General features: G+C 30.2%; 2 protein-coding genes across 3 annotated transcripts; both read left to right on the forward strand.

Moving 5' to 3' along the window:
* Positions 1-479: 479 nt before the first annotated feature.
* LOC132948663 (homeobox protein ARX) lies at positions 480-14,497 on the forward strand. Its single transcript, XM_061019238.1, has 4 exons — positions 480-711; positions 6,184-6,431; positions 10,303-10,390; positions 11,536-14,497. The coding sequence occupies exons 1-4, from the start codon at positions 636-638 to the stop codon at positions 12,009-12,011; spliced, it is 888 nt and encodes a 295-aa protein (XP_060875221.1). The 5' UTR covers positions 480-635; the 3' UTR covers positions 12,012-14,497.
* A 2,397-nt stretch (positions 14,498-16,894) lies between these two features.
* LOC132948514 (trans-1,2-dihydrobenzene-1,2-diol dehydrogenase-like) lies at positions 16,895-23,292 on the forward strand. Of its 2 annotated transcripts, XM_061019018.1 has the most exons (8): positions 16,918-16,936; positions 17,062-17,167; positions 17,320-17,544; positions 19,207-19,337; positions 19,412-19,572; positions 21,822-22,071; positions 22,845-23,010; positions 23,101-23,292. In XM_061019018.1, exons 3-8 carry the CDS (start codon positions 17,343-17,345, stop codon positions 23,214-23,216), a joined length of 1,026 nt encoding a protein of 341 aa, XP_060875001.1. In that variant the 5' UTR covers positions 16,918-16,936; positions 17,062-17,167; positions 17,320-17,342; the 3' UTR covers positions 23,217-23,292. The 2 variants fall into 2 exon arrangements, with proteins under 2 accessions (XP_060875002.1, XP_060875001.1); XM_061019019.1 differs by having other exon boundaries at positions 16,895-17,230.
* The last annotated feature ends 1,276 nt before the right edge of the window (positions 23,293-24,568 follow it).

A 24,568-nucleotide genomic window follows, 5' to 3' on the forward strand; every position in this document is an offset into this window, starting at 1 on the left:
TATCAAATTACAAAAACAAAAATGCATAATACTCTGGTATAATATAATACTCTATTTGGTATCCATTTAGTAGACTAGAATTATGTTGAACCATATATAATGTGTATATGTATATATATTATGATATTATATTTTATACCCTAATGTTTTAAATTTGTTGTCGGATTGTCGTACATCAATATGTTGATAATTGTATGGAATTTAAATACCACTGTTTAATTATTTTTGTAAGTATTGTAATATATTATTATTAGCGTTTACCAAACTATTAGCATGTCATTATACGGGGCGCAGGGCACGTGGGTAGGGCGAAGTGCCCAATGGGATTGGCGACCGTGGCTGCGCGCATCCGCCCTCCATCCAAAACCACCCCAAACGGTTGGCCACGCGGAGGGTGGTCGGGGGCGCGCACGCCTGCCGCCGGTCCCTTCTGCCGAAACACCACCGACACACCATGTGTCATTCAGTAGTCGCGAACGTGAGAGAAGGCCTACACCATCGATCACGGTTAGAACTCTACACTGCACATTTAAAGTTACGATCACGTTGACGTAGTGATCGTTGTCGTAGTCATTAAAAGTGATAATATACCAGCTTACAACAATAACAACGGACATATTATAATATTATACAATATGGATACTACCAAATCAGCCAGGAATGTGTACAGCATCGATCAAATTCTCGGAACTACTCATCCGTCTAAAATCGGTACGAAAATAATATTATTTTTAATAGACAACTTATATTTTTTGGTATCATATATGGATTCATTTATTAACTGTATATCGATTATCTTTCTTATAATATATATTTACATTTTATATGTGGTATAGATAGTATTTAAGTAAATTATATAGATGAAACCAACGTGATAGCCATGGATCGTACTATAGGGATGTAGTGTTTATCCATAATATTGCGTAATTACTAATTTGAGAAACATCGGTTCCATTTCGACGCGCAAAGTAGTGTCATAATAGACAAGTAGTTACACGTATTTTTAATTTTCAAAAGGTATAAAGTTGTATTACATACTAAAAGAAAAAAATATATTATGAACAATTAGTACTTACACGCACCCAAACTTAAAATGTGTAAAAATGGGTATAAGCTAAAATAATAAAATAAAATATAATATAATAATAACCACCTCGTATTTATTTGAACAGATAATATAGTATAATATTAACAACTTTTATTATATTTGAAAATTGGTTGAGGAGAACCTCTTGTGCCGGCTGCAGACTGCAGGTTATGCCACTTTATCAAGCTAAACAACATTAAATAACAAATGGGTTTACTTAATTTCTTGACTTTTTGTCTTTCATATTAAATATTGCTTTTCGAGTGAAAATATCAAAATTGTTTGTGATTGATAAAATAGTACCTATAGCCTGATGTCGCCGGAGAAGCTATCTACTAAATTTTAAATAAATTAGTCATTCCCATAATACTACTGCATGTATTATAAATTACAATTTTACACCGTTATTATGTCTATTTTTGTTTTTCTGTGACTTCTTTATTGAATGTTTGAATTGTATTTATTAATTATTTTTATTTATTTACTTAATAATTTAGTAGAATGTATGTATTCATTGCCTTTAATAATATATATTAAGTATAGGTAGCGCACCCAATAATAGTATTACCTAATTTAGTTTAATTAAAATGGTAGATGATTTTTAATTCAAACATTTTTATATAAAAATGTATCATTTTTTCGTGACGTGATTTGCTGATTACAAAACAAGTTCGATATAACTACATTTTCTTGTATTATGATTCATAAAAGTCATCCATAACGTGTAATTATTACGTGATGTGTAAAAAATGAAGATCTGTTTCGAGATAAAATTTCTATCCATTTCACTAAACAGATCAGAACGTCAAATAGATGAATTTATATAATATATGAAGTAAATTTGACATGATAACCGTGAACAAAAACAGACAAAAATAGATAGAATATAAAACAATGTGAAATTACTGAAAAATTGTAATATGAGGATGGTCAAATGTATTAATATCTAACAATTTACCTGATACCATATGATTCACAATAAAATAATGCACCTTTACCGGTTACCGTGTTTGTTATACAATATTTGTAATTATTAATAAATATATTATATACCTGTTTAAAAATAATTAATGATAATTATTGATGAAATATCATTCAGTTTTTCCGAGCCAACAGTTATTATAATTATTATTCAGTTATAATACTATTGTTTATAGTGAAAATCCATAATTTTTCGAAGAGCACTTCAATTAAATTAATCGCATACAATTTAATTTTAAATGGATATTACGACAATAAAATACTTAAAGTCTTGACGATCGTTTTAAAATAGTAGTTAATCTACAAGAATACTGCAATATACAAGAATGGTAATATATTATAATGTAGGTCTTTAATTAACTATATATGGTACCTATACCCATACTAGATATATAAATGAGAAAGTTAATACTTATACTAGGTAACTAAAATATAATACATCAAAATGGATGTAATGATAGATTTTATCATTTATATCAAAACCTTTTTAGATTTAAAAAATTACAATTATTATTAATATAAATTATAATGTTTTATTATATAAAAATAATTATAATATAATCGGTATGTATAATTTAAATATAAATTGTTGAGATTTACAAACAAATAAAAATAGTAATAGTTAATTCCTGAATTTTTACTTTATTCACACATATACTTATTGACAATAAGTGTAACCAGAGATAAATCTAAATTGCTAAAAAATTAAACTATCTCCCTTAGGCAGCACAGCCCCGTAGTAACAACTAGGTAATAGTGAAAAAAAATGTGGTTTTTGATCTTGTATTGTTTAATTGAACTAAATAATGTTGAATTTTGCGATACATGTTAACATACAGGTATGTAAATGGAAAAAAACGGTGAAACTGAAAATTATTATTGACGTCTTACATATTTATCATAAAAAAAAATATGAAACTAAAAACGAGTTAATAAGTTAAAAATTGAAAAGTTATGTTAAAATGGTTTTTCCCATTATTTTGTAACTGTTGCTAATAATTTGTAATAATATTTTATACCATGCGTACAATATTATGTGTAATTTGTACTTTGTACCTACTAGTACCATAATGCATACGCCAAATTATTGGAAATAAATCATAATAATATAGGTACTGTTGATAAAAGCGCCTACAATTGATGCATAATATAAACCTCGCCCGTGCAGTGTATATAATTTCCGCGAAATCGTAACAAAATAAATAAGTAGTAGTTACCTGCAGTAACTGTCAAGTATTATTCAGTATTAGACCATATTTAATTTTAACAACAATAATTTATGATATTATGTATATTGGTATTATAATATGTTATATTTCTGTTTATGCGCGAAAAACTCGATCGCAGGCGGTGGGGGGGGGGGGGGGGGGGGGTAGAGGGCCAATTGAACGGTATAGTAGCGGTGAAGGCGACTGGTAGAAAATCCGAGAGGGACGGCGGGAAACTCAATGGATTTTAACGGAAGTCAAGTGGGCACACACCGGAGCGTGCGCGCGTATGAATGTGTGCTATGCACGCCGACTACAACAATGGGTGTAAAACGGACGTAAATTCCGTATCTGTTGCGCGCACGTTGAATTTCGTACTGCAGCCGTGTTCGCGCTTTTGCCGTATAAATAATAATAATAATAATAATAATAAAATATTGTACATCCCATATTATATACATGGGTATATTATGAAACGTGTACGGGCAGAGTAGATATTATATTAAATTGAGTATATATATATATATATATGTATATGTATGGGTACCCAAGCGATTTGAAAACTGAACGTTTCGTAAGCCGATTACTATTACATATATTACACACATTAGGCGGGGGCGAGGGGTGCATTATACAATCAACGCGCAATAACAAAAACCTCGTAAGCTGCTTATATGACCGTTTTAATACATGATTAATATTATGAACCTATACAACGCGCGTGTACGAGCGGCCGCGAGCCGCGCCGCCCCGACGGATCTTACAGCCATTTACTCGTAATTAGGCATAGAGGCAGTATCTATACCAGCAGTACGTACGTCATGGAGTTTTAATGGGGCGCATATAGAGTGAAATCATCATAATAATAACGTAACCGAGTAATAATTATTAAAATAACATATTGATATTTCTCATCCATGTTTCCCGGAAAACGCTTAACATTTTGCTGGAATGCAATTGGTCGTATATTTATTATTTATCCATAGTAGTTAAATTAGACAAAGTTTCATAATAATTTACATTTACCGAAGGTCTAATTTTGTGTAGGTGCCCTTTTGTATAAGGACCTTCCATACATGATCATACTAAAAGTCATGAAGCTTACCTCGTGTGCATAGCCCTCTTCCCATAAAAGAGGAAATAATCTTAGTGAAATAAATTATAATAGATATAATATTAAATACTAGCTGATCGCGTGCACTTCGTTACCCGTTAAATGTACAAACTGTATATGACTCGAACTTTGTTCAATGCCTTATTTAATATTCGGTGTGTGATGTTCTAGATTCATCTTAACTTTTCTGTTGCCCGGAATAAAAATTCTTATTTGCAGCAGTATATTATCAGGTAGGCAATCTACCTACGGTAGATCGCGGACCCCGTGCTGTTTGTACGTAAGTGTATGATTTAACTCTAAAGTATCAAAGTCATACCAAGTTTGTCGTTTTTACTTCATTCCACCTACGGTGGATTAACCACCAATACATATAAAATCAAAACACAGCGTACAAAAAATTAAATGCATTGAATGAATACACTGATTTCACGGCAACCAATAATTATTATTATAATAGCTTTAAAACCCATGGCAACCATTTATAAACTAAAATTTCCACCGTAAATCTCTAAATCCCTGTTTGAGCACATCCCCTGGCTGGACCTAGGGGGATGATTTGAGAATCTAAACCATTCGAGGCGTCACCCAAACGCATACAAAAAAATTAATTCAAATCGGTCCGGCCGTTCTCGAGTTTTAGCGAGACTAATGAACAGCAATTCATTTTTATATATTATATAGATATAGATTATAATATTATATAATTACCGTAATGACCAAAATGTAGAATTTTCGATAATTCGATTTTTGAAAAAATGCATAAAAAATAGTTTCCTAATTCTACACTGCAGGACATAAAAATTAAGAAAATTAAGTCAATTGTACTACCAATAAAGCTCTGCCCAGCGTCCAAAAACAACAATAAATATTTACTTTTATTATTTATGAAAATTGTACAAGAATTTTTTTTAGTAAATCATTGGCGTGACATCTAAACCATAGATGGATATAGCTAGGATACCTTCCTTCTGTCCACCCTGTATACGAGTTAAGTAGGTAGGTACTTGACAACGACAACGTTTCTCACGCCGGTTATTTTATAAAGCCCTTTATTCCGTCATCAAACACCACCATAAAAATACATTTGTATTGTTTTATCTCAATCATATAACTACTTACCTAAAAATTCGAACCACCTTTTAAAAATAAATAATTGTTTTCTGAGCTTTATATACATCAAATTAACGTTAATCAAATCTGTCAGCGACCACAATATGATTACGGTTTATTTTTCATATTAATTTTAGGTAATTAATAATTTTATACGCGAAAAATTATACACACCGTGACAGTGTGACTACAAATTGCGATAATCATAATGGCTTATGTTTTTTAGATCGTAAACGAACATAGAAACATATTTATGTAACAATATGTTTTTTTTTAATTCCACTTTTAGAACGATCCCTAACTTATCCAAGCACTAAATTAAATAGTCCCTCTCCCTCAACAAAACGTAAATGTATCGGAGGTAGGAATTTAAGTGGGTTATTTTAAAAATGTCTTATACCATAGTTTTCCACAAAAATTATAATATGGTAAAACGATCAGAAGTAGTAATGTGTGGTATTCTCTTAAAAACTAAAATGTGATCAGACTGAAACTACAGTAGTACAGTACTTAACTAGCTAAAGTATATGTATGTATCAACGTATCATGTCATCGACATTTAGGTCAAGGGACAGCGCTTATTCCGTGTCTCAAGTCAATATTTTTTTTATTAGTAATAATTTAAATTATTTTTTTTATACATCACAAAAAATAATAATTATTTGACAATTTTTTCTTAGAAAATACGAGTGTTCATTGCCAATCGAAATTGGACGCATTATATGCTGCTAGTGGAACCGATCCATCACTACATCGGTCCGACGAACACGATGACGATAAACCACGAAAAGTTCGCCGTAGTAGAACAACATTTACCACATATCAATTACATCAATTAGAAAGAGCTTTCGAAAAAACACAATATCCTGATGTATTTACCAGAGAAGAACTTGCCTTACGATTGGATCTCAGTGAAGCCAGAGTGCAGGTAAAATTCTTCATGCCGTTCAAAATTTTTTTGTAATTACAAATTTATGTTAAGGTTCTTACACAAACGAAAATAAAAACAAACGAAACTAACAAAGCGATCAGTTATAATAATATTCAAACAGATTTTACTTTCAAATATTTTTTTTATGACCTATACTTCAATTTAAACTCAATTGCTTTGGTCACATACATTTGGACTATTATTATCACTGCGTGAAAATACATTTTCTAGAAAAAAAAACACATAATTTATTGTAAAACCAATTATTGATCTCCCAATTAATTTATTAAAGAAACAATAATTAGAAACGCGAAAATAAAATTATTAATAAAAAGAGAAATACCATTGATTATCTATTATACTATTAATCAATGGTAATACAAAGGCATCTCATAATATTTTTTATAATAGGTAGTCATAGAAAAAGTACCTACAGAAATTGTATACAAATTATAAATGACAATAAAGACAATTAAAAATGTTGTATAGGTACCGGCACAAACTAAGATTTTAAGATTTGAGATGATAATTTGTTTCTATAAAATAATATATATAGGTCATAAATGATTTATTTATGTATAAATGTATAATTTATTATTATGTATTATATATTATGTAAAAATGTAATTATACATTTGTACGACTTTGTTAGTGCGATGTGTAGCAAAAACTAAATTATATTAGGGAAACAAATGTACGTACAAACTAAAAATAATATTATTATTATTTAATAGGCGTTTAAACTCCTATGTGTAATACATGAATTATTCTTCCATTACTATTAAAGATAACATAAATTGTTTTAACGATGCAATGACTAGATGTCTAGATATAATTTATATATTATATAGTGCGATTATAATTATTTGTCTTTTACGGTCACCCTTGCAGAGATTCCGTTTCGGGTCTTAATTGTGTATGGTTGCTCGTACGGCTATATATCCTTTTGTTCCGGAATCGCACGCGGAACAGCTTAATTGAAATCCACCACATCGACGACGCGAGACTTAAATAATTCCAAAAGCAGTAGAAAACAATGGAAGGAGATTAATAGATTTTTTTTCTTTCGAGTTTACAGTCGCACTAAAACACCGCGCTAATTGTGTACCGCAGAACACTTAGCGGACACACAAAGACGGTAAAAAAAGAGAAAGAGGCTACAAAATCTCTACATTATATACGTGTAAATCCCCTCTCTCCCCTCTGTAAGTCACTCTCTCACTCACACTCTCCCCTTTTCTCTTTCTCTATTGCCTAGGCCTTCTGCCCGCCGCCTGCACCGTAGATTGTCTCGCTCTTTAAACGATTCAATAAACCAATTGAGATGGACTTAAAATCCGGCGCGCGCGGTCTCCCTGGTAATGAATTACAAGTTAATTGGGGTGCAATTTCTCGACAACCGATTTAACATCTCCCTAATTTCCTAACGATCATTTAAGTGCATTGTTCGTGTGGCCTATGTGCATAGGGGGAGTCCATTGTGTTGCACAACACACCCTTGTACGCGCGCGACGCGCACAATCAACCCCAATCGGACGTCCAAATAGAGCATTAACCCTCCTCCTCCTACACCACCGCTGACGACGCCGCCGGATCGCTCTATAATGGTCTTCGGGTGCCGAAACTTCTACCGGTTTATTAAACTCCCGTTTTAAGTGTATTGTCAATATTTTAACCTGGCCAATAAAAAAGAGATTTTTCCCTCCCTCTCACCGTATTCATCGATATACATATATATATATATAATAAATAATAAACATACCCTCTTATACTTTTAGTTTCCAAGCACACGCCGTTAAGCCAAACTAAATTAATTATATAATACGTGATAAACAATCTCCAATGGCCGGCGTCGTTTCGCATAGTAGGTACCTATACGGTTTTTGGTATATGTTGGTAGGAGGGTGTAAATGATAATATCATAATAATAATATCATATTTTTTGCAGTTTCTATGCATATAATATACCTACTCACATACATAATACTGAACATACACGATACACGGTGCCATTTTATGTTGTTATTTAAGAATGTTAATGATTATCATTTTGATTTTTTAATAAAATAATAATTTTTAATTAAATATTTTAAATTTTATCAATTAATGAAAAATAGTATAATATATAATCATAAAACTTTGCACCAAAAGTGTACCTACCTCTTTTCCACTAAATGGAGTATTGACCGATTCCACGTTTACATCAAAACAATATCTATATAGATATTATAGCTGTTATATAGAAAGTAATTTTAAAATTTAAAAAGTGGGCAAGTGTGTATAGCGCTCCGCTGTGCATTAGGTGTCTAGAGAAGTCACTGTAATGGATGAGTTAAATTTTATAACACAACTATATAAAACGATTGTATACGAAAAACAATTCTGAGAAAAGACGGTCTGTCAGCCTATATTTCTAAATATATTTTAAGATATTATTGTGATTAAAGTAATTTATTTTACTATTGTCTATTAGGCATTAGTAATACAGTAGGCTAAATTAACTTTTGCCAAAAAACTGCATTTAAAAATTTCATTGTGTATAGAATATAATAATAAACTTTAAAACTTTCAAGTACCCACGGGTCACGAATAATATTTTTAAATTACAACAAAATAACTGAAATAATTATTCTTCATTTAAATAATAAGTTAAATATCTAATTTCATCCAAATTTGAACTTTAAATACTTATAAAAAATAATCTATATCTCAACTGCTATTGTAACAACTTATGAGAAATCTTGTATTAAATTTTCATTAACATTTATGTAAAAAATTGAAAACTGGAAATGTCTATAAATATATCGAAACAAAGCAAAATATTTTGAAAATGTTATGGTGTCTATAGTAAATGACAATATAAATAATTGGTGAACATTTTATATATCTACTGTATTTTTTTTTAGAACTACGCCAAAAATCAAAACGGTTTTGCGTACCTAAAAATCTCAGTTTTTCCTTAATTTGTTAGTAATTTTTCCTGACGCTTTTGACAACTACTGGATAATGGACATTTTTAATTATGACTATCCAAAGTACTAACTTGATTCACTTTCCTACCACAAATAGAAAAGATGCAAAAACACATCATTGTAAAATCAATATTTATCGCTCCGCATGGAATCTAAAATATAATAAAACAGGTAGTAAAAAAAATAACAGTGTAAGATACATTTTAATAAATACAATAAGCCTACATTAAATTAAATAATAAATAGGTAAGTAAGGTATGTACATAATAAGTTTTTCTCATTTTTTAAATAAATAATTTATTTAAATACAACTATATTGTAGAATATACTTTTTACAAAATTGTTCCTGAAACTTAAAACAAAATGTTGTTTTAATAAATATTCAGTATACTATTTTATTAAACGCAATATTTTACGTGTAAATTATTTCCTTTGTGTAGTGGGCTATAATCTTATCATTTTTCTTTTGGTAGTTTAGTACTAAATGATATTTTGGAATATTAGAGATATTAAAAAACTCTGACTGTTTATAGCTTATATAGTATAGAAATGGTTTTGGTGGAAACAGATATTAGATGAAAATTGAAAGGTACACTTTTGGTCTTTGTACTCAAGTTGAAACCATGATTAAAATAAATAAATAAACATATCAGTAAGCAATATTTAATATTTATATGAAATTTTCATCGAACATTATAACATCGAGATCGTATTATATTTATATTATTAACTCATAATTTAAAATAAGGATTCTTCTTTTCCCGAAAAAATTGTTTAGTCACAATAAATACGTCATAGTACTGAATAAATATTTAGTGTTAATACTCAACTAAAGAATCAAATAGTAAAATGTATACGTGCCATACATATAATAATGATGTGTTTGTTCTATATAGGTATGGTTTCAAAACCGTAGAGCTAAATGGAGAAAACGAGAAAAATCAATGGGCAGAGAATCAAATCCATACATACCTGACCACACATGTGAGTTACCTACAACTGTTTATAAAATGTAAAATTTGTTATAGTTACTTAAGTTATAACTTACACTAAACTGATTGCATTTAAACATTTAAAATCAGAAATAAATGTGTAATACCTAAAATGACCATATTAAAAAAATAATATACAAAATAAAGATATATATATTATTATAACATATTATAATAATAATAATTATACATCTTGATGTTAGGTGTAGGCACCATACGATGCAGGCAGTGTTGGGTAAGTTACTTTACTCGTTACTGAAATAAAATTGTAATGAAATTACTTTACTTTTCAAATAGAAAGCTAATTTATTACTTTCTCGTTACAAAAAAAAAAATTTTAATTTCTTGGTAATTATCTTCTGCAAGCAATTTGAACAAGCAAATTCTTTATAAAACCTGAATAGTTAAAGGATCGTATAAAACTTAGTCTTCCACACAAGCTATTCATAGGAAACCTATTTAAAGGAATCAAATTAGATAATAAATTTAATTAACTGTTCTCGTCATTTAGGTGCAATTAGACATTTCAAATGTCAAAACCATTGAAAACTGAAAAAAAAAAAAGTTCTTACTGTTTCAAAAACCAATATTGTTTGTGTTTTTCAAACTTGAAAACTTTTTTTCATATAAATGATATCAAAAAAATAAAAACACTGTTGCACAGCCAAAGTTCTCCTTTGTATGTGGTGCAAATCTCGTTTCTTAGTTATGGCTGTAGCCTTCTCGGTTCTTTCCCGCGCAAAACAGTTTTTGCTATGCTGTACATTTGTAAGGCGGAGACAACACATGCGGGTGTAGCGTCTTTTTAAAATTAAATATATATACATATTAGATTGGTAAACATAATAATACCCGCATTATACATATTTTGTTTTCAATTCGCAATAGGTAGGTGTAGGTACTTAATAATTCGAAACTGTAACGCGTTATTCTATAGAAATTACTTTTCAAAAGTAATTTTCGTTACTTGGAAATAATTCTAATGAAATTACGTAACGCGTTACTAGCAAAGTAATGCGTTACTTGCGTTACGTTACTACCAAACAGTACTCTACTGTAGGTACTCACCTAATTATTGGGCTCGTCTCGTGTTTTAATATAAATAAGTAAAAAATATAATACATGTTATATTTATAGTGTTCAGAAACGATTGTTTGCCCGTGGCACCCGCGCTAGGAGGTCCACTGCCGTTCCTCACACCCGAACAGTTCTGGCCGAGCATCGTGTTCAACCCGGCGGCCGCATCCGCGTTCCTGCTGGGTCTGCCGTGGCACCATCATCACGCCGCCCAGCCGTCGGCCACCGCGGCGGCCGCGTCGTACCAGTCGTCCGTGCACAAAGCGCTGTCCGAGCGGATCATCAGCGCCAACCAGTGGCCGGCCGCCGCGCTGCAGACGTCGTCCTCCGAACCGCACAGCCCATCGTCCGCGGGCTCGTCCAGCCCCGCTGCGCTATCGCCCGCTCACGGGCCGTCAGTGGACGCGGCCACGGTCGCCGCCGCCGCCGTTCACCGATCGCCCTACCTGAACGACGACGACGACGGTGACGATGACGACGACGACGAATCCGGCAGGTGTTCGCCGCCCGTCTTGATGGAAAACGTTTCCTGTTAGTATTTGCGGCCACGGCGGTATATTATTATACATTATATTATATTACCGGCAAATATGAGCCAACCGCTTTATATAGTTATTATTTCGCATCGACCCCCCTCCCCCCCCCCTCTCCAGTCATCATCGACCATCGTCCCCCAACTTGACGTATTATTGTTTTTTTTATATGATGTGATTTTAAGATTTATGTAATATACAATTATTGTCGATTAGTTTAAATAAAAGAAAAAAGATTTTATACTGAGGTTATTTTGTAAATGCCTTTACCGTTATTACCATTATACTATGTACGATAATAGCACTAGATTTTTGTTATAGGTTTTTTTTTTTTTACCACTTTTTATTTCTACAAACTATAACAACATAACAATCTGCAATACATTTCTAGGTACGTATAGGCAGAAACTATACGCAGAAACCGATTATTAAACTGTAAATTGTAATATTATACCTATTATACTTTGTATATACATAGTATTACTATATTATTATATATTATAAATAATGTGCCTATTATACTATTTATAGTTAATTCGTTAAATTTCGAATTCGGTGTAAGTACCTATATATTCATTAGTCTAGGAGTTACTGTCGGTTTGTTCTTAACCATTTTAGCCCACGTCTTGATCTTTTTAAAGTTTATAAAAAAATTATTTTTTGTTTGCCGATTTTTATTAGGTCTTTGAATAATTTGGAATCACCTGGTGCTAGTGACAGACGCGCTATAATCAGTTGATTTTTCTTTAATTTCGGAGACTCTCCTCCCCCTCGAGCTGGACTACACTTCTGCCGATTGTTGTAATGTATTCAGGAAGACCGATTCTATGATAAAAATCAAGTGAACTAAAAAGAGTAAGGTCAAACCGTCAGTAATCCATGTCGATAGGTAGTTCGTTATTATATCGAACAATATTGGTGCAATATTAATAAACATCGAATTACCGACATTTTCAAAAAAATAGTATCATGATAATTTATAGTACGTTATTTATATATTATATCCTGAACCCTCGTTGTTCACTCGGTCGTAGGGTATTGTCCGAGTTGCGGTCGCAATAGACGAATTGCGGTCTTAATAATATTGAAGGTAAAATTAACGTCTTAATTGCGGTCAGTATCCGGTTATCAAGCTTCTGACCACTCCAAACGTTTGTGCATCGTTTGTGCAGAAATGTGCACCAAGTCCAATCGTTTGTGCATAAAAACTGAAAGCTCTATCCCTAAAACAAAATGGGGGGCCATTGAAACGGTAGCCCCCCCCCCCCACATTGAATATTTGGATTTTTGAATGTGCCAAACGTTTGTGCATCGTTTGTGCAGAAATGTGCACCAGATCCCGACGTTTGTGCACAAAAACTCCCAGCGCTATCCAAAAAACAAAGTGAGGGGTATTAACACGAGGGTCCACTTTTTTGAAATTTTAAATATTTGTCATATTAATAAATGTTGTTTACGTACCTAATAGGTTTAATAGAATTTTACTATTGCCATGTAAACGTATGACAAATAAAAATCTTCAAATATTTTTAATTTATCAAGAAAGCATTATCTTGTTCTAATGTTTTTGATTTCAAAATTGTATGAATAAATACAGTTTTTTCTTTATGCATTTCTTTACTTTATATTTTATATTCAAAATTTGTATTTTGACCGTTTCATTTTTGTATTTAGCATAATAATATGTAACTATGTGTCTATGTCAATATTTAAAACATAATAATTATTAATCATATTTTTTTACCGCAACTAGGATTTTTACCTATTTTGATATTTAACCTGTTTTGATCCCGACCGCAACTCGGATTTTTTTTTTTACCTGTTATAATCTCGACCACAACTCGGTATATTCAAATTATAATTTGTCTTTTCGTAGAATAATATGTACCTATTATAGGTACAATTATTGTTTAACAGTTAATGGTCAGTCTGCAGCCTGCACTCTGAATACCTACCTACTAATATTGCTATACACGGAAAATCAGTAATCTAAATTATGATACGTATTAATACTTAATCTAATATAATTAATAATATTAATATTTAGCTGAATAGTGTTAAGTAGGTATTGATCTCTTTTAAAAATATAAATGTATCATCCATCATCCTCTCGACGTTTACGTATATTAAACATATTTCATTCGATCGTTTCGCTAAACGCGAACTAATTTCAATTTTAACTTTAAGCGTGTTGTAGGTAGTTAGGTAGGTAGGTACTCGATCATTTTATAATTGAGTTTGTAAATTAATAATATAAACAATATTCCTGTAATAAAATATTGACGTTTATGTATGTAATATATACGCTAAATATGTATATTATGTGTATTGTTTAATGTGTATCGTAATTGTATGTATTCCATTGTATTTCTCAGGATTGTAATTTAGTATAATATGCATAGAATTTTTATATTGAAAGTTATTGGTTTTGCTCGGAATACCTACATATCTATATGTATAATATGGAAGACTTATATACTCGTAACCGAGCAACAGACAACATACCGTATACCGTGTGGCGTGCCGTGAATATCCGGGTATATACAATAGCCTATTTACTTAGGAGTTAAATGTAAATATGTATCGTAAAAGTATATTATATTATAAAAGCTGTAGTGCTGTTCAGTATAATATCTTACAATATTATAATTTAAAACGTTAAGACGTGTGAAGGGTTTCTATAAAATTGTTTACTGAAACCATCAAACTTAATTTAACTCATGTGTAGGTACATATTCAATAAAGTCTTATAGATAGATAATATTATGAATGACAACGATTACCATTCTACAAAATACATTTAAAGCAATATTTTGTATTTATATTTTGTACACATATCTAAGTGTTAACAACTTTCTAAATGTTACCATTTTTTTTTTTCAATTAAGTATACATAATATTACAGATATAGGACTTCAAGCGCGTACAAGCTAATAAACTACAAAATTAGTACAAATAAAATATTCGAGCTGGTTGAACCTCCCATTTTACATACATGATGACCTAACAAAAAAATGATGTTACTTAAACGCATGACAGAAATGTTGTGAAAATTATATAGCCAATAAATAATTTAAGAATCATGACAGGAAATTCCCAAAAAATAATATTTTGAAAAAAGTTATTATAGGTACGTTCTAAATTAATTTAATCAAAAGAATATTGATATTTAAAAAAATTCTAAAAATAAACTACTTGATTTAGATGAATGCTTTTACCATAAAAATTGTTCTTATAATCAGACTTACAAATTAGCTATTTTTATTTTTTATTTTCGGTATTAAAAAATACAAATATTTTTTTTTATATTATGCGTATGGCGTAAGTGACTATAAATTATATATATAAAAAAAATTAAAAATATTGATTAGAACAAAAGTTATTTCATCTGTCAGTACATAGTCTGTACCTACCTGCCCCGGTCGACGGTCGTTATACTAAATGTATAAATATTAGGTAAAACAAAAATAAGGATTTAATAATCTGATAATTATTTATTTAGTTAAAAACTTATAAAATGTTCAACTTTTATTGCTAAGGATTGAACATTTAAAACAAGGTTCCACGTAAATAGGTAAATAAATTACTTTATTCACAATAATATCATCAAATATACTTAGTACCTAATATATCATAGGCTGACCACTGACGTCGACGTAAACTATTTCAAAAACATCCACCAAAAGCCCCATTTTTAAAATGTACTATTGGACAATTTTCCAGATAATATCATGTTGTCCCTGAACCCAGAGTCTGCGCGTGCCATGGTGCTGAGTATCATACAGTAAAATTATATGTTTATAAAATATCAAATAACTGAATACAACCATTCTGGATTATTTATATAGTTTTAGTGAAGACAGAGGTTCTGCAGACTTCAGATCACAGATAAACAAAAACCCGGTCAGCTAATCTAGTGTCATTTCTATATTTTTCTATGCTAGCGTTGTCGACATGAGACGTGAGTACGTGACTAAATCATAGAAAACGATTCTTAAATGTATAGACTAAATCTACGACTATCTATCGATAAGTATAGTGTTCCCCGTTCCCATATGGTTTTAGTTAGGTTTGATTTTTAAATATAATTCGTTGAACAGAAAATTTCATTAAATGAAAGTTCGTTGTAGATGGAAGTTTCACTGTATTATGAAAATATTTAACATATAACTGCGTTTGTGCATCGGTCACTCACTCACTCAGTCACTTAATCGTATCATATTATGTCTGGAGTCTCGAAGCATACAGTTAGTAATATAGATAGGAAGGGCCGGTCTATGAGTTATACCTATAACTACTAACTAGTATAAGATTTATAATAAATAATAAATTAGACTGCTAACTCATGAACCGTGATAATAAGTGAAGTAATTTCCGCCATTTTTGTGGGAATTATGGACTTTATTACAGAACATTTTGGCCATTCCTGTCTATAATTATCATCAACAAATATTTATAAGCACATTAATAAATATTATATACTCTAATTCCCACAAATGATGGCTTTATTCATTTTAACAGTACAAGCATACAGCAGTTGGTAATTAAATTTATCACTTTATTATCAATATTTGTGGGTCAAATGGCTTAGGCCCGATTTCACCAACACAGTTAATCACGGTTAACGCTTAATCGGCTGATAACAGATATTTAACCAGCCAAATTCGGCCGATTAAAACTCCGGTTAGCTTTAACTGCGATTAACTGTGTTGGTGAAATCGGCCCTTAGCCATTATTTTATAATCTATACGTGGCGGTAGAAAACAAATAGTTTTATACTCCCTGGCACTGACAATATTTGGACTCCCACCCATTGACCGTCAGCACTCGTTTTTCGTGAGCCCGATTAGAAAAGTTATAAATTGTAATAGACTGTCGTCAGACATAATGACACTCACTAGATTACCGGTTCACTACACAGTCCACACGTTCGTTTTTTCGTATATAAGTATATAGTTTAGCAGCAGTACAATATTGATAACAACATCGTTATCTCAGCTCACTCCCTCTCACTGTAATATTATTTTAATGTATACATTTTAATACATAATAGGTACATCGACTACAGTTGTTGTATACCAATACCTTTATTGGAAGCTCGATAGCCGATTTTGTCGACGAGCGGTCAGCAGAACCACCGTGATTTAATACCGTAACTCGTAAGTACCAATATACACACATTATCATAACACGATTGGTGTAGGTAACTATTTACATTGAAGGTAGGTCAACTATGTTATAATTGAAACGGGTACCTATATATTTTACTTGGAAACAAACTATATTATTATTTATTTATTATTTATCATAGATTAAATTTGTCAACTTAACATTATGGCAACGAAATGGGGAATACTAAGTGCTTCCAAAATCTCTCACGATTTTGTTCTAGCTTTAGAAAAATTGTCTGCTGAAGATCATAAAGTAGTGGCCGTTGCTGCAAAAGACATATCTAGGGCCAAAGATTTCGCGGATGATTTTGGTATCCCTACTTATTATGGTTCTTATGAAGAGCTTGGCAATGATTCCAATGTCGGTACGTTGTATATTTTATTATTTTATACGTTATATACTTATATATTTATATATATTATTGAATATTCATATAATATTGCATTAAAGATTCTACGATTTTATATTAGTATCCAAGAATTGGCACACGAATCATATATTTAGATTTCGGGTTTCTGGTGCTGTATATATCCAAGTGTTCAAACACTGGAATAAAAAATCCATTTCAAATTCTATATGCACTCATAACCGTAATAATATGAGTTGATACGGATGTTATAAGTAGATAGTTCAGGAAAAACTTGATTTAAAACTTATGTATTTAGATACTAATAGTAATGATTCTGTGTACCTAAGATTAATGGAATCCATAACATTATTTTTAAAGTTACACGGATTTTTATTTTTTAAACCCTAAGCGGCTTTTTGAGTAGAAAATATTTACATATTCTTCATGGCGTTTAATATTTTTCTTTACAATAGGTATGGAGATTTGTAGATTGTTGGCGTTTCCCATATTTCTTCTAAGCACATATAGGCACTATAAATTAGAACAATTATTTTTACATTTTTAATTATTATTACTAATCAGTTATCTCCTTGAATGTATATTTATAATGACACAATTTCCTAATTTTGGCCGTCGTAATCAGTGAGGTTAGCATTTATTAGAGTTTGAATTTCGGGCATTGAAACGACAAGACTATATTATTATTATATATCATCAAATATTGATGTGTATATTAATATACATCATTATATACTGACAAAATAAATTAAAATTTTAGAATTTATTTTAAGTTATGATCGTGACATAAATATATTGATTAATTTATGATATTTTGTGAATAAAATTACAAACATAGGTAAGTCCCGTACAATCCCGTTGGCTGTCGGTAAAAACATCACATTTTATCGATTTTTTAGTGTTTAAAAATGTATTATACAAAAGACAAAACATGTATTAACACCCTCATTTGTTTTTTCCATATTAGAAGTGCATAATATTAAATTTTTGCATACTATTTGGAATTTAACGTTCAACAGTTCACGTTTTGTTTATTTAGTTTCACAGCTCCGTCGTGTGTTGTTTCGTGTTTATCAAATCGCATTGTGATTGGACTTTGGACGTTACTTTTTTGGTATCATGTAATAACCAAGTTAAAACCGGCAACTTACTGTATGTATAGGAACCAAGAAATAAGAATGGACTACAGCTCAACATAACCAATGTGGTTACCGGTTGTAACCATATAGTTAGGTACCTAACACGCCTTTGCACGACACAACACACGACGTAGCTGTGACTTCGATTTAGTTATAATATTAGGTTGACTTGACATATTATTCAACTTGAGTCTTGAGGTAAACTGTGCAACATTGTTTGAATTATGTCGGAGTTGTTAGTTTTCAATATTTTAGTAGGTATTTAAGCACGTTGTGGTCCTTTGTAATTAAAATTTAAATACCGGAAAATGCGAAAATAATCCTGCTAAGAGCCCAACAAATAGAATACAGATAATCACTAATTAAAAATTAAAATTACCGAAACTACACGTGAACTGCTGAATGTGAAATGGTTATGTAGATTGCTAACATGCTTATAAGATGGAGACAATAAATACGGGTGTCCTCTTTAAACATATAATACCTAACTTTTTCGTTTTATGAATAATACAAAAAATAGACGTTGTTTACATCGGTGCCCTTAACCATCAACACTATTCATTGACCAAACTAATGCTCGAAAGTTGTAAGCCCGTGTTATGTGAAAAACCGTTTTGTATTAACGCCAAACAACTTGATGAATTGATAAAAGTAAACAATGATTATATAACCTACCCAAACAATATGAAAATCATGCTTAAAATATTGGTTTTTTGTGTACCTAGCTATCAAAAGCTAAAAAGTTATTTCTAATGGAAGCTATGTGGAGTCGTTTTACACCAGCCTATCAAAAAGTAGTCGAAGTATTGCAAAACGGAACTATCGGTACAGTCTTACACGTGCAGGCCAACTTTGGAAGACAAATGTCGAACATCGAAAGAATTTGGTAAAATAATTACACATCCTATTTATTTGAACTAATTTTGCACTAATTATGTTTAATATAATTATAAAAACTATTTCCTACCTAATAAATTGGCTAAAATATTTATCTCTAATATTCAAACTTGGGGTATTGTTCCGATTACAAAATTATGAAATTCTGAATACTTTAAGAATACTGTTTCTCAAAAGTATTTAACGTTGTATTCTGAATTAATTTGAAAGTATGTACATACTTCTAATACTTTTATAGTAATTAAATACAATGTTTCATTTTAATATTTATTTTATATTGCAGTAAATCCTCGAGTAAATCATAAATTATCACAGTTAGTTATGTGTGTAAACACGAAAGGTATATTTTTACATTTGCTATCATTTCAAATTTCCCCAAAGACAAGCATCATATTTTTAATAACTAAAACAAAAAATATTTTTATGAAGGATTCAAAAACAAAATATTTGGAATACTATTTTCATAAGTATTCCAAATACTTTTTAGAGTATTTTGCCAACTCAGTATTAGTACCTAATATTAATATTTTAGGCTAGGTTCTTTGGTTTTATATTATACGCCTATATTTCGGAATTATGAGTATGTAAAATATAAAAATATAAAAATATAATAATTCTCATAACTCACTTACAAATTAAAATATCACACAAATCCACTAGGAGACACAAAAAATGTTCTTACCTTTTAGTTTGAAAATAGGTCAATTTTTTTGCAAGACGCTCCGTCGGAGTCACGTACTAAGATATATTTTTTATCTTATATGTTAGTCTGTATACGGAACTGAACATGCGTGTGTGGCGTCCTTTTAATTAACACACCTAGAGATGTAAGCTTGATAATTTTTTTTCCATTGATATTTTATCTGAACATTTTTAACTTTCTTTGAAAATTTGTTTTTTAATGTATTTTGCATAACATAATTAATTTTTGAGGTTGTACGATTGGTATATTAGTTAAATGTTAAGACCTTGTGTTAGAACTAGATAGTAACTAAACATTTGTAATAACTAATAACTAGGTACCTATACTTATGAAAAACAATTGTGGAAATAACTCAAACAATATAAATATCAAATAATATCAAAAAAAGGTAAAATCAATAAATGTAGGTAAACGTTTACCTATACACATTACACAGTAATACACACTCATCATTTATCCTGAAGTATAAGAATACAAATTTTTTAACAGCAGATTAAAATGCAAATTTATTACCGAGATAAATTAATTTGTATTTTGGATTTCCTATAATATTATGTGTAATTATAATAGTTAATAGTACCATTAATTATAAATACTAGTATTTATAATCAATGATAGTACCTATACGGCTATACCTACTATTAAAATGGGTAAATGATAATGCAAGTACACAATTTTAAATATAACTATGTAGGTTAAATATATTATACATTTATAACTATATGATATAAAGGGATTTATTTGATAAGAAATTAATATGAGAAATTATAAAATATTCATAATTTTTAAGTTTTTGAAAATTGTCGCGACAAAACATTTTCATGAAAATTTACATCACTAGCGATATATCAGGTACCAGTGACGTGATCAGGAGGGGGAGGTTAGGGGTTATACCCCTCCCAATGTCTTTTTTATACCGACCTACAGAAAACCATTTATTAGTTATTACAGCTGTTAAGAGTCATTTATTTTTCTAAATTATTAATTTTATTCATTGAATCGACAAGCTTGAAATTTATACGAAGCTCCTAATATTTTCTTACAATGGCAGTTGAAAAATATTAAAAATACAGTCACAATTTTTCGATTTTGAAATTTGGTGACGTGATATAACTACAAGTACCTATCAAACAATATTAGTAACCCATCATTATAATATAATATAATACTATTATACTATAGTTGTAACTTGTAACTCGTGACTGTATTTTATGATTTCTGATTCTCATAAATTACCATAACGCCCAATAATTATAAATTTTCATAATATTATAAAATAATATGTATGTATCGTTTCTTATAGTATTTTTTTTTTTTATTTAATGCTCTTATTACTTATATGGCTATATAGCTGCACTTTGTATGCTTAAAAACAATTCTATAATTGTACAAGGTAGTAAATTGCATATTACATTGATTTTGATTATAAAGGAACATTTTCATGTGGATGTATATATTTGTCCTAACTATCGAAGTAAAAAAATAAACTAAAATATATACTACTATGTTTACGTGTTATATGTCGTATGTTTTAGGAAAAAGGAAGTGGGAGGAGGCTCAATACTTGATATTGGTGTTTATACACTGCATTTAGTTGATACAATACTTGGACCCGGCAAACCCGTATTCATAGAAAGTAAAGGAACATTAAATAGTCACGGCACAGATGAAAATATGTCTGCTATTCTCGAGTACCCCGAAGGGAAAATTGCCGTCATCTCGATACACACAAAAGTGGAAATGGACTGTTCAGCTTACATACATGGCACTAAGGGCACAATCAAGGTATCTAATACTTGACAAACTCAATTGATATCGGTGTTACAAAAAACTTAATTTATGATAGTATATTAACATATAGGTAATAAGTAATAACATATGCAACTTATAATGTATAAGGTTTAATTATACGGGGGAACTTACTATAAGTGTCTGAATTGAAATGGATCACACATGTATAATACATTAGGTAATACTTACCACTTACTTACACAGGCTACACAAATGTTAATAATTGTAATGATTTTGTGCATGGAAAATTCAAAACAGAACAAATTAAATCATGCTAAACAAAAGTGTTATTAAGGTTACAGCGGTAAACATTTTAAAATCCATTAAAAAGAGATTCCTAGCCTAAATTTAATGTAAGCACTTATTTAGGTATATAAAAATAATTATGCAACATTTATTTATATTATTATTTCTGTGCATGTGTACTTTAAATTAAAATACTACCTAAATTAGTCCACGGAGTGCAGGAGGGCTGATGCTTCAACTAAATTTTCATATATTTTAGCGTACCCGGTATCCTAGGGCCCTAGTATTTTCGGATTAGGAAAAATATAAAATATGGCGCATAGGAATAAAGTTCAGTACATAGGTACTTTATTTACAATTTAATAAAAAAATGAATATATCATTTTTGAAAAAACTAAATGTTAAGTTCAACACGTTTTTTTTTAAAAAATTGATTCATAAATATATATTGAAACCCAATTAGGTATATTGAATGACGTATATAAACTTGAAAAATTATATTATTAAGTATTTTTTCTTAGATTCATGAACCATTTCACGCTTCAAATAAAGTAACAGTGAACACAACCAATAATCATACCTCAAGTTATACATTTGTACAACCAGATACAAGAAAACCCACAATATTTCCTAATAGTGTTCAGTTACGTTACGAAATAGATCATGTCAGACATTGTTTAAAAAAAGGTTAGAGTATTTCTAGTTTTTATACACCCATCTATCAATTTTGATGATTTTATCAAAAATAGCTAACAATTTGCTGTTTTTATTTTTTAGGTTTTATTGAATCGCCAGTTGTTACTCTAAATAACAGTTATACTGTGCAAGAAATAATGGATCGATTGAGAAATCAAATTGGTGTACACTTTGAAGATTATGATACTTCATCGTGAATTGTTAAAAAAAATATTAATATATTATAATATTGTGTACACAATTAACAATAAATAAGCAACAGTATAAAATGAATGTTAATGTTTTGAAAATGTCGTTATGTAGGTACCTATATAAAATATAATAATATAGATACTTTAAGTTTTAAATCCCCACGATATATATTTTTGAATTACAACATAAGTAGGTACAAAATACCCAACTAAAATCATTAGGTATACAGGTATTATATTAAATGTATATAAAAAAAACAATTTATATATTTTTAACTATAAAATAATAGTTTGTACATGTTCTTGATTTTGACTAAATGGTCAAGATTTGAACTTCAAATGCTTATTTTGAAATTACCGTGTTTAAAGTATCTTTCATTTTTTTAAAAGGCTATAGGTAGGTATAATAAAAAATGTATGAGGAACCTTTAAACCTTGCATACAATTTTAAACTTTTTAACCGAGCGAATTTTTTTTATCGATATAAATATAAAACATAACTAATAAAAGTAAAAAATGGCAAATGGCAAATGTCTATAAATAGCTCGGAGTCAAAAGATGAAAATCTTTTGATGAGAAATCATTATATGACGAGTGAATATCCTGATTATTCAACATTTCAACTTTTGACGTTCATAAAAAATTACACTTTACGATCAGCTTTTTTTTTTAAATCGTAGTCAAAAAATGCCTGTTCTGTAGAGGCTGTTGTAGTCTGTAGGCAATACTATAAACGAAATTACGGGCAGCGTCAGTTGCGTAGTCAGGAATTTTGTATGTGAAGGGGGGGGGGCTAAGTCTCACAAAAAATACAAAATATACAAATACCTACAGTATGTTTTTACACTTTTAATTTTTTTATTTATCTTGATAAAATGCTAAGGTCAACACAGTCAATGTGGGGGGGATATAGCCCCCTTAGCCCCCCTGACTATACGCCACTGGGCAGCGTAATAACCAAGCCTCGGCTAACTGCTTTGTTACTGGCAATTGGCATTATAGAAATTTAGAAACTGGCGAACCGTTTCTTATCAAAATATTTTACAATTATTTTCCCTCGAGATTGTTATAATAGTTGCCTATTTTACCTTTTTCTTTTTTTTACTTCTTTCTTGTTTAACAAATAGCATGAACAATATAGTAAAATACTAAAATATATCCAATATAGGCAAATTATATTATACAGGCAATAACAATTAACAATATTTGTTTGCTATTATTTTAGTACAGTGTGTCGGTGTCCGACATGTCACAGAATAGTGAATACTCAATAGACGATAATAATTATTAATATTATAGTTTATGGATGATAATAATACTATAATATTTATATGAGATCTTCCAAGACCGTGATATTT

The sequence above is a fragment of the Metopolophium dirhodum genome, chromosome 7 (genome assembly GCF_019925205.1).
Source record: "Metopolophium dirhodum isolate CAU chromosome 7, ASM1992520v1, whole genome shotgun sequence".
In the NCBI taxonomy this organism is placed as follows: domain Eukaryota; kingdom Metazoa; phylum Arthropoda; class Insecta; order Hemiptera; family Aphididae; genus Metopolophium; species Metopolophium dirhodum.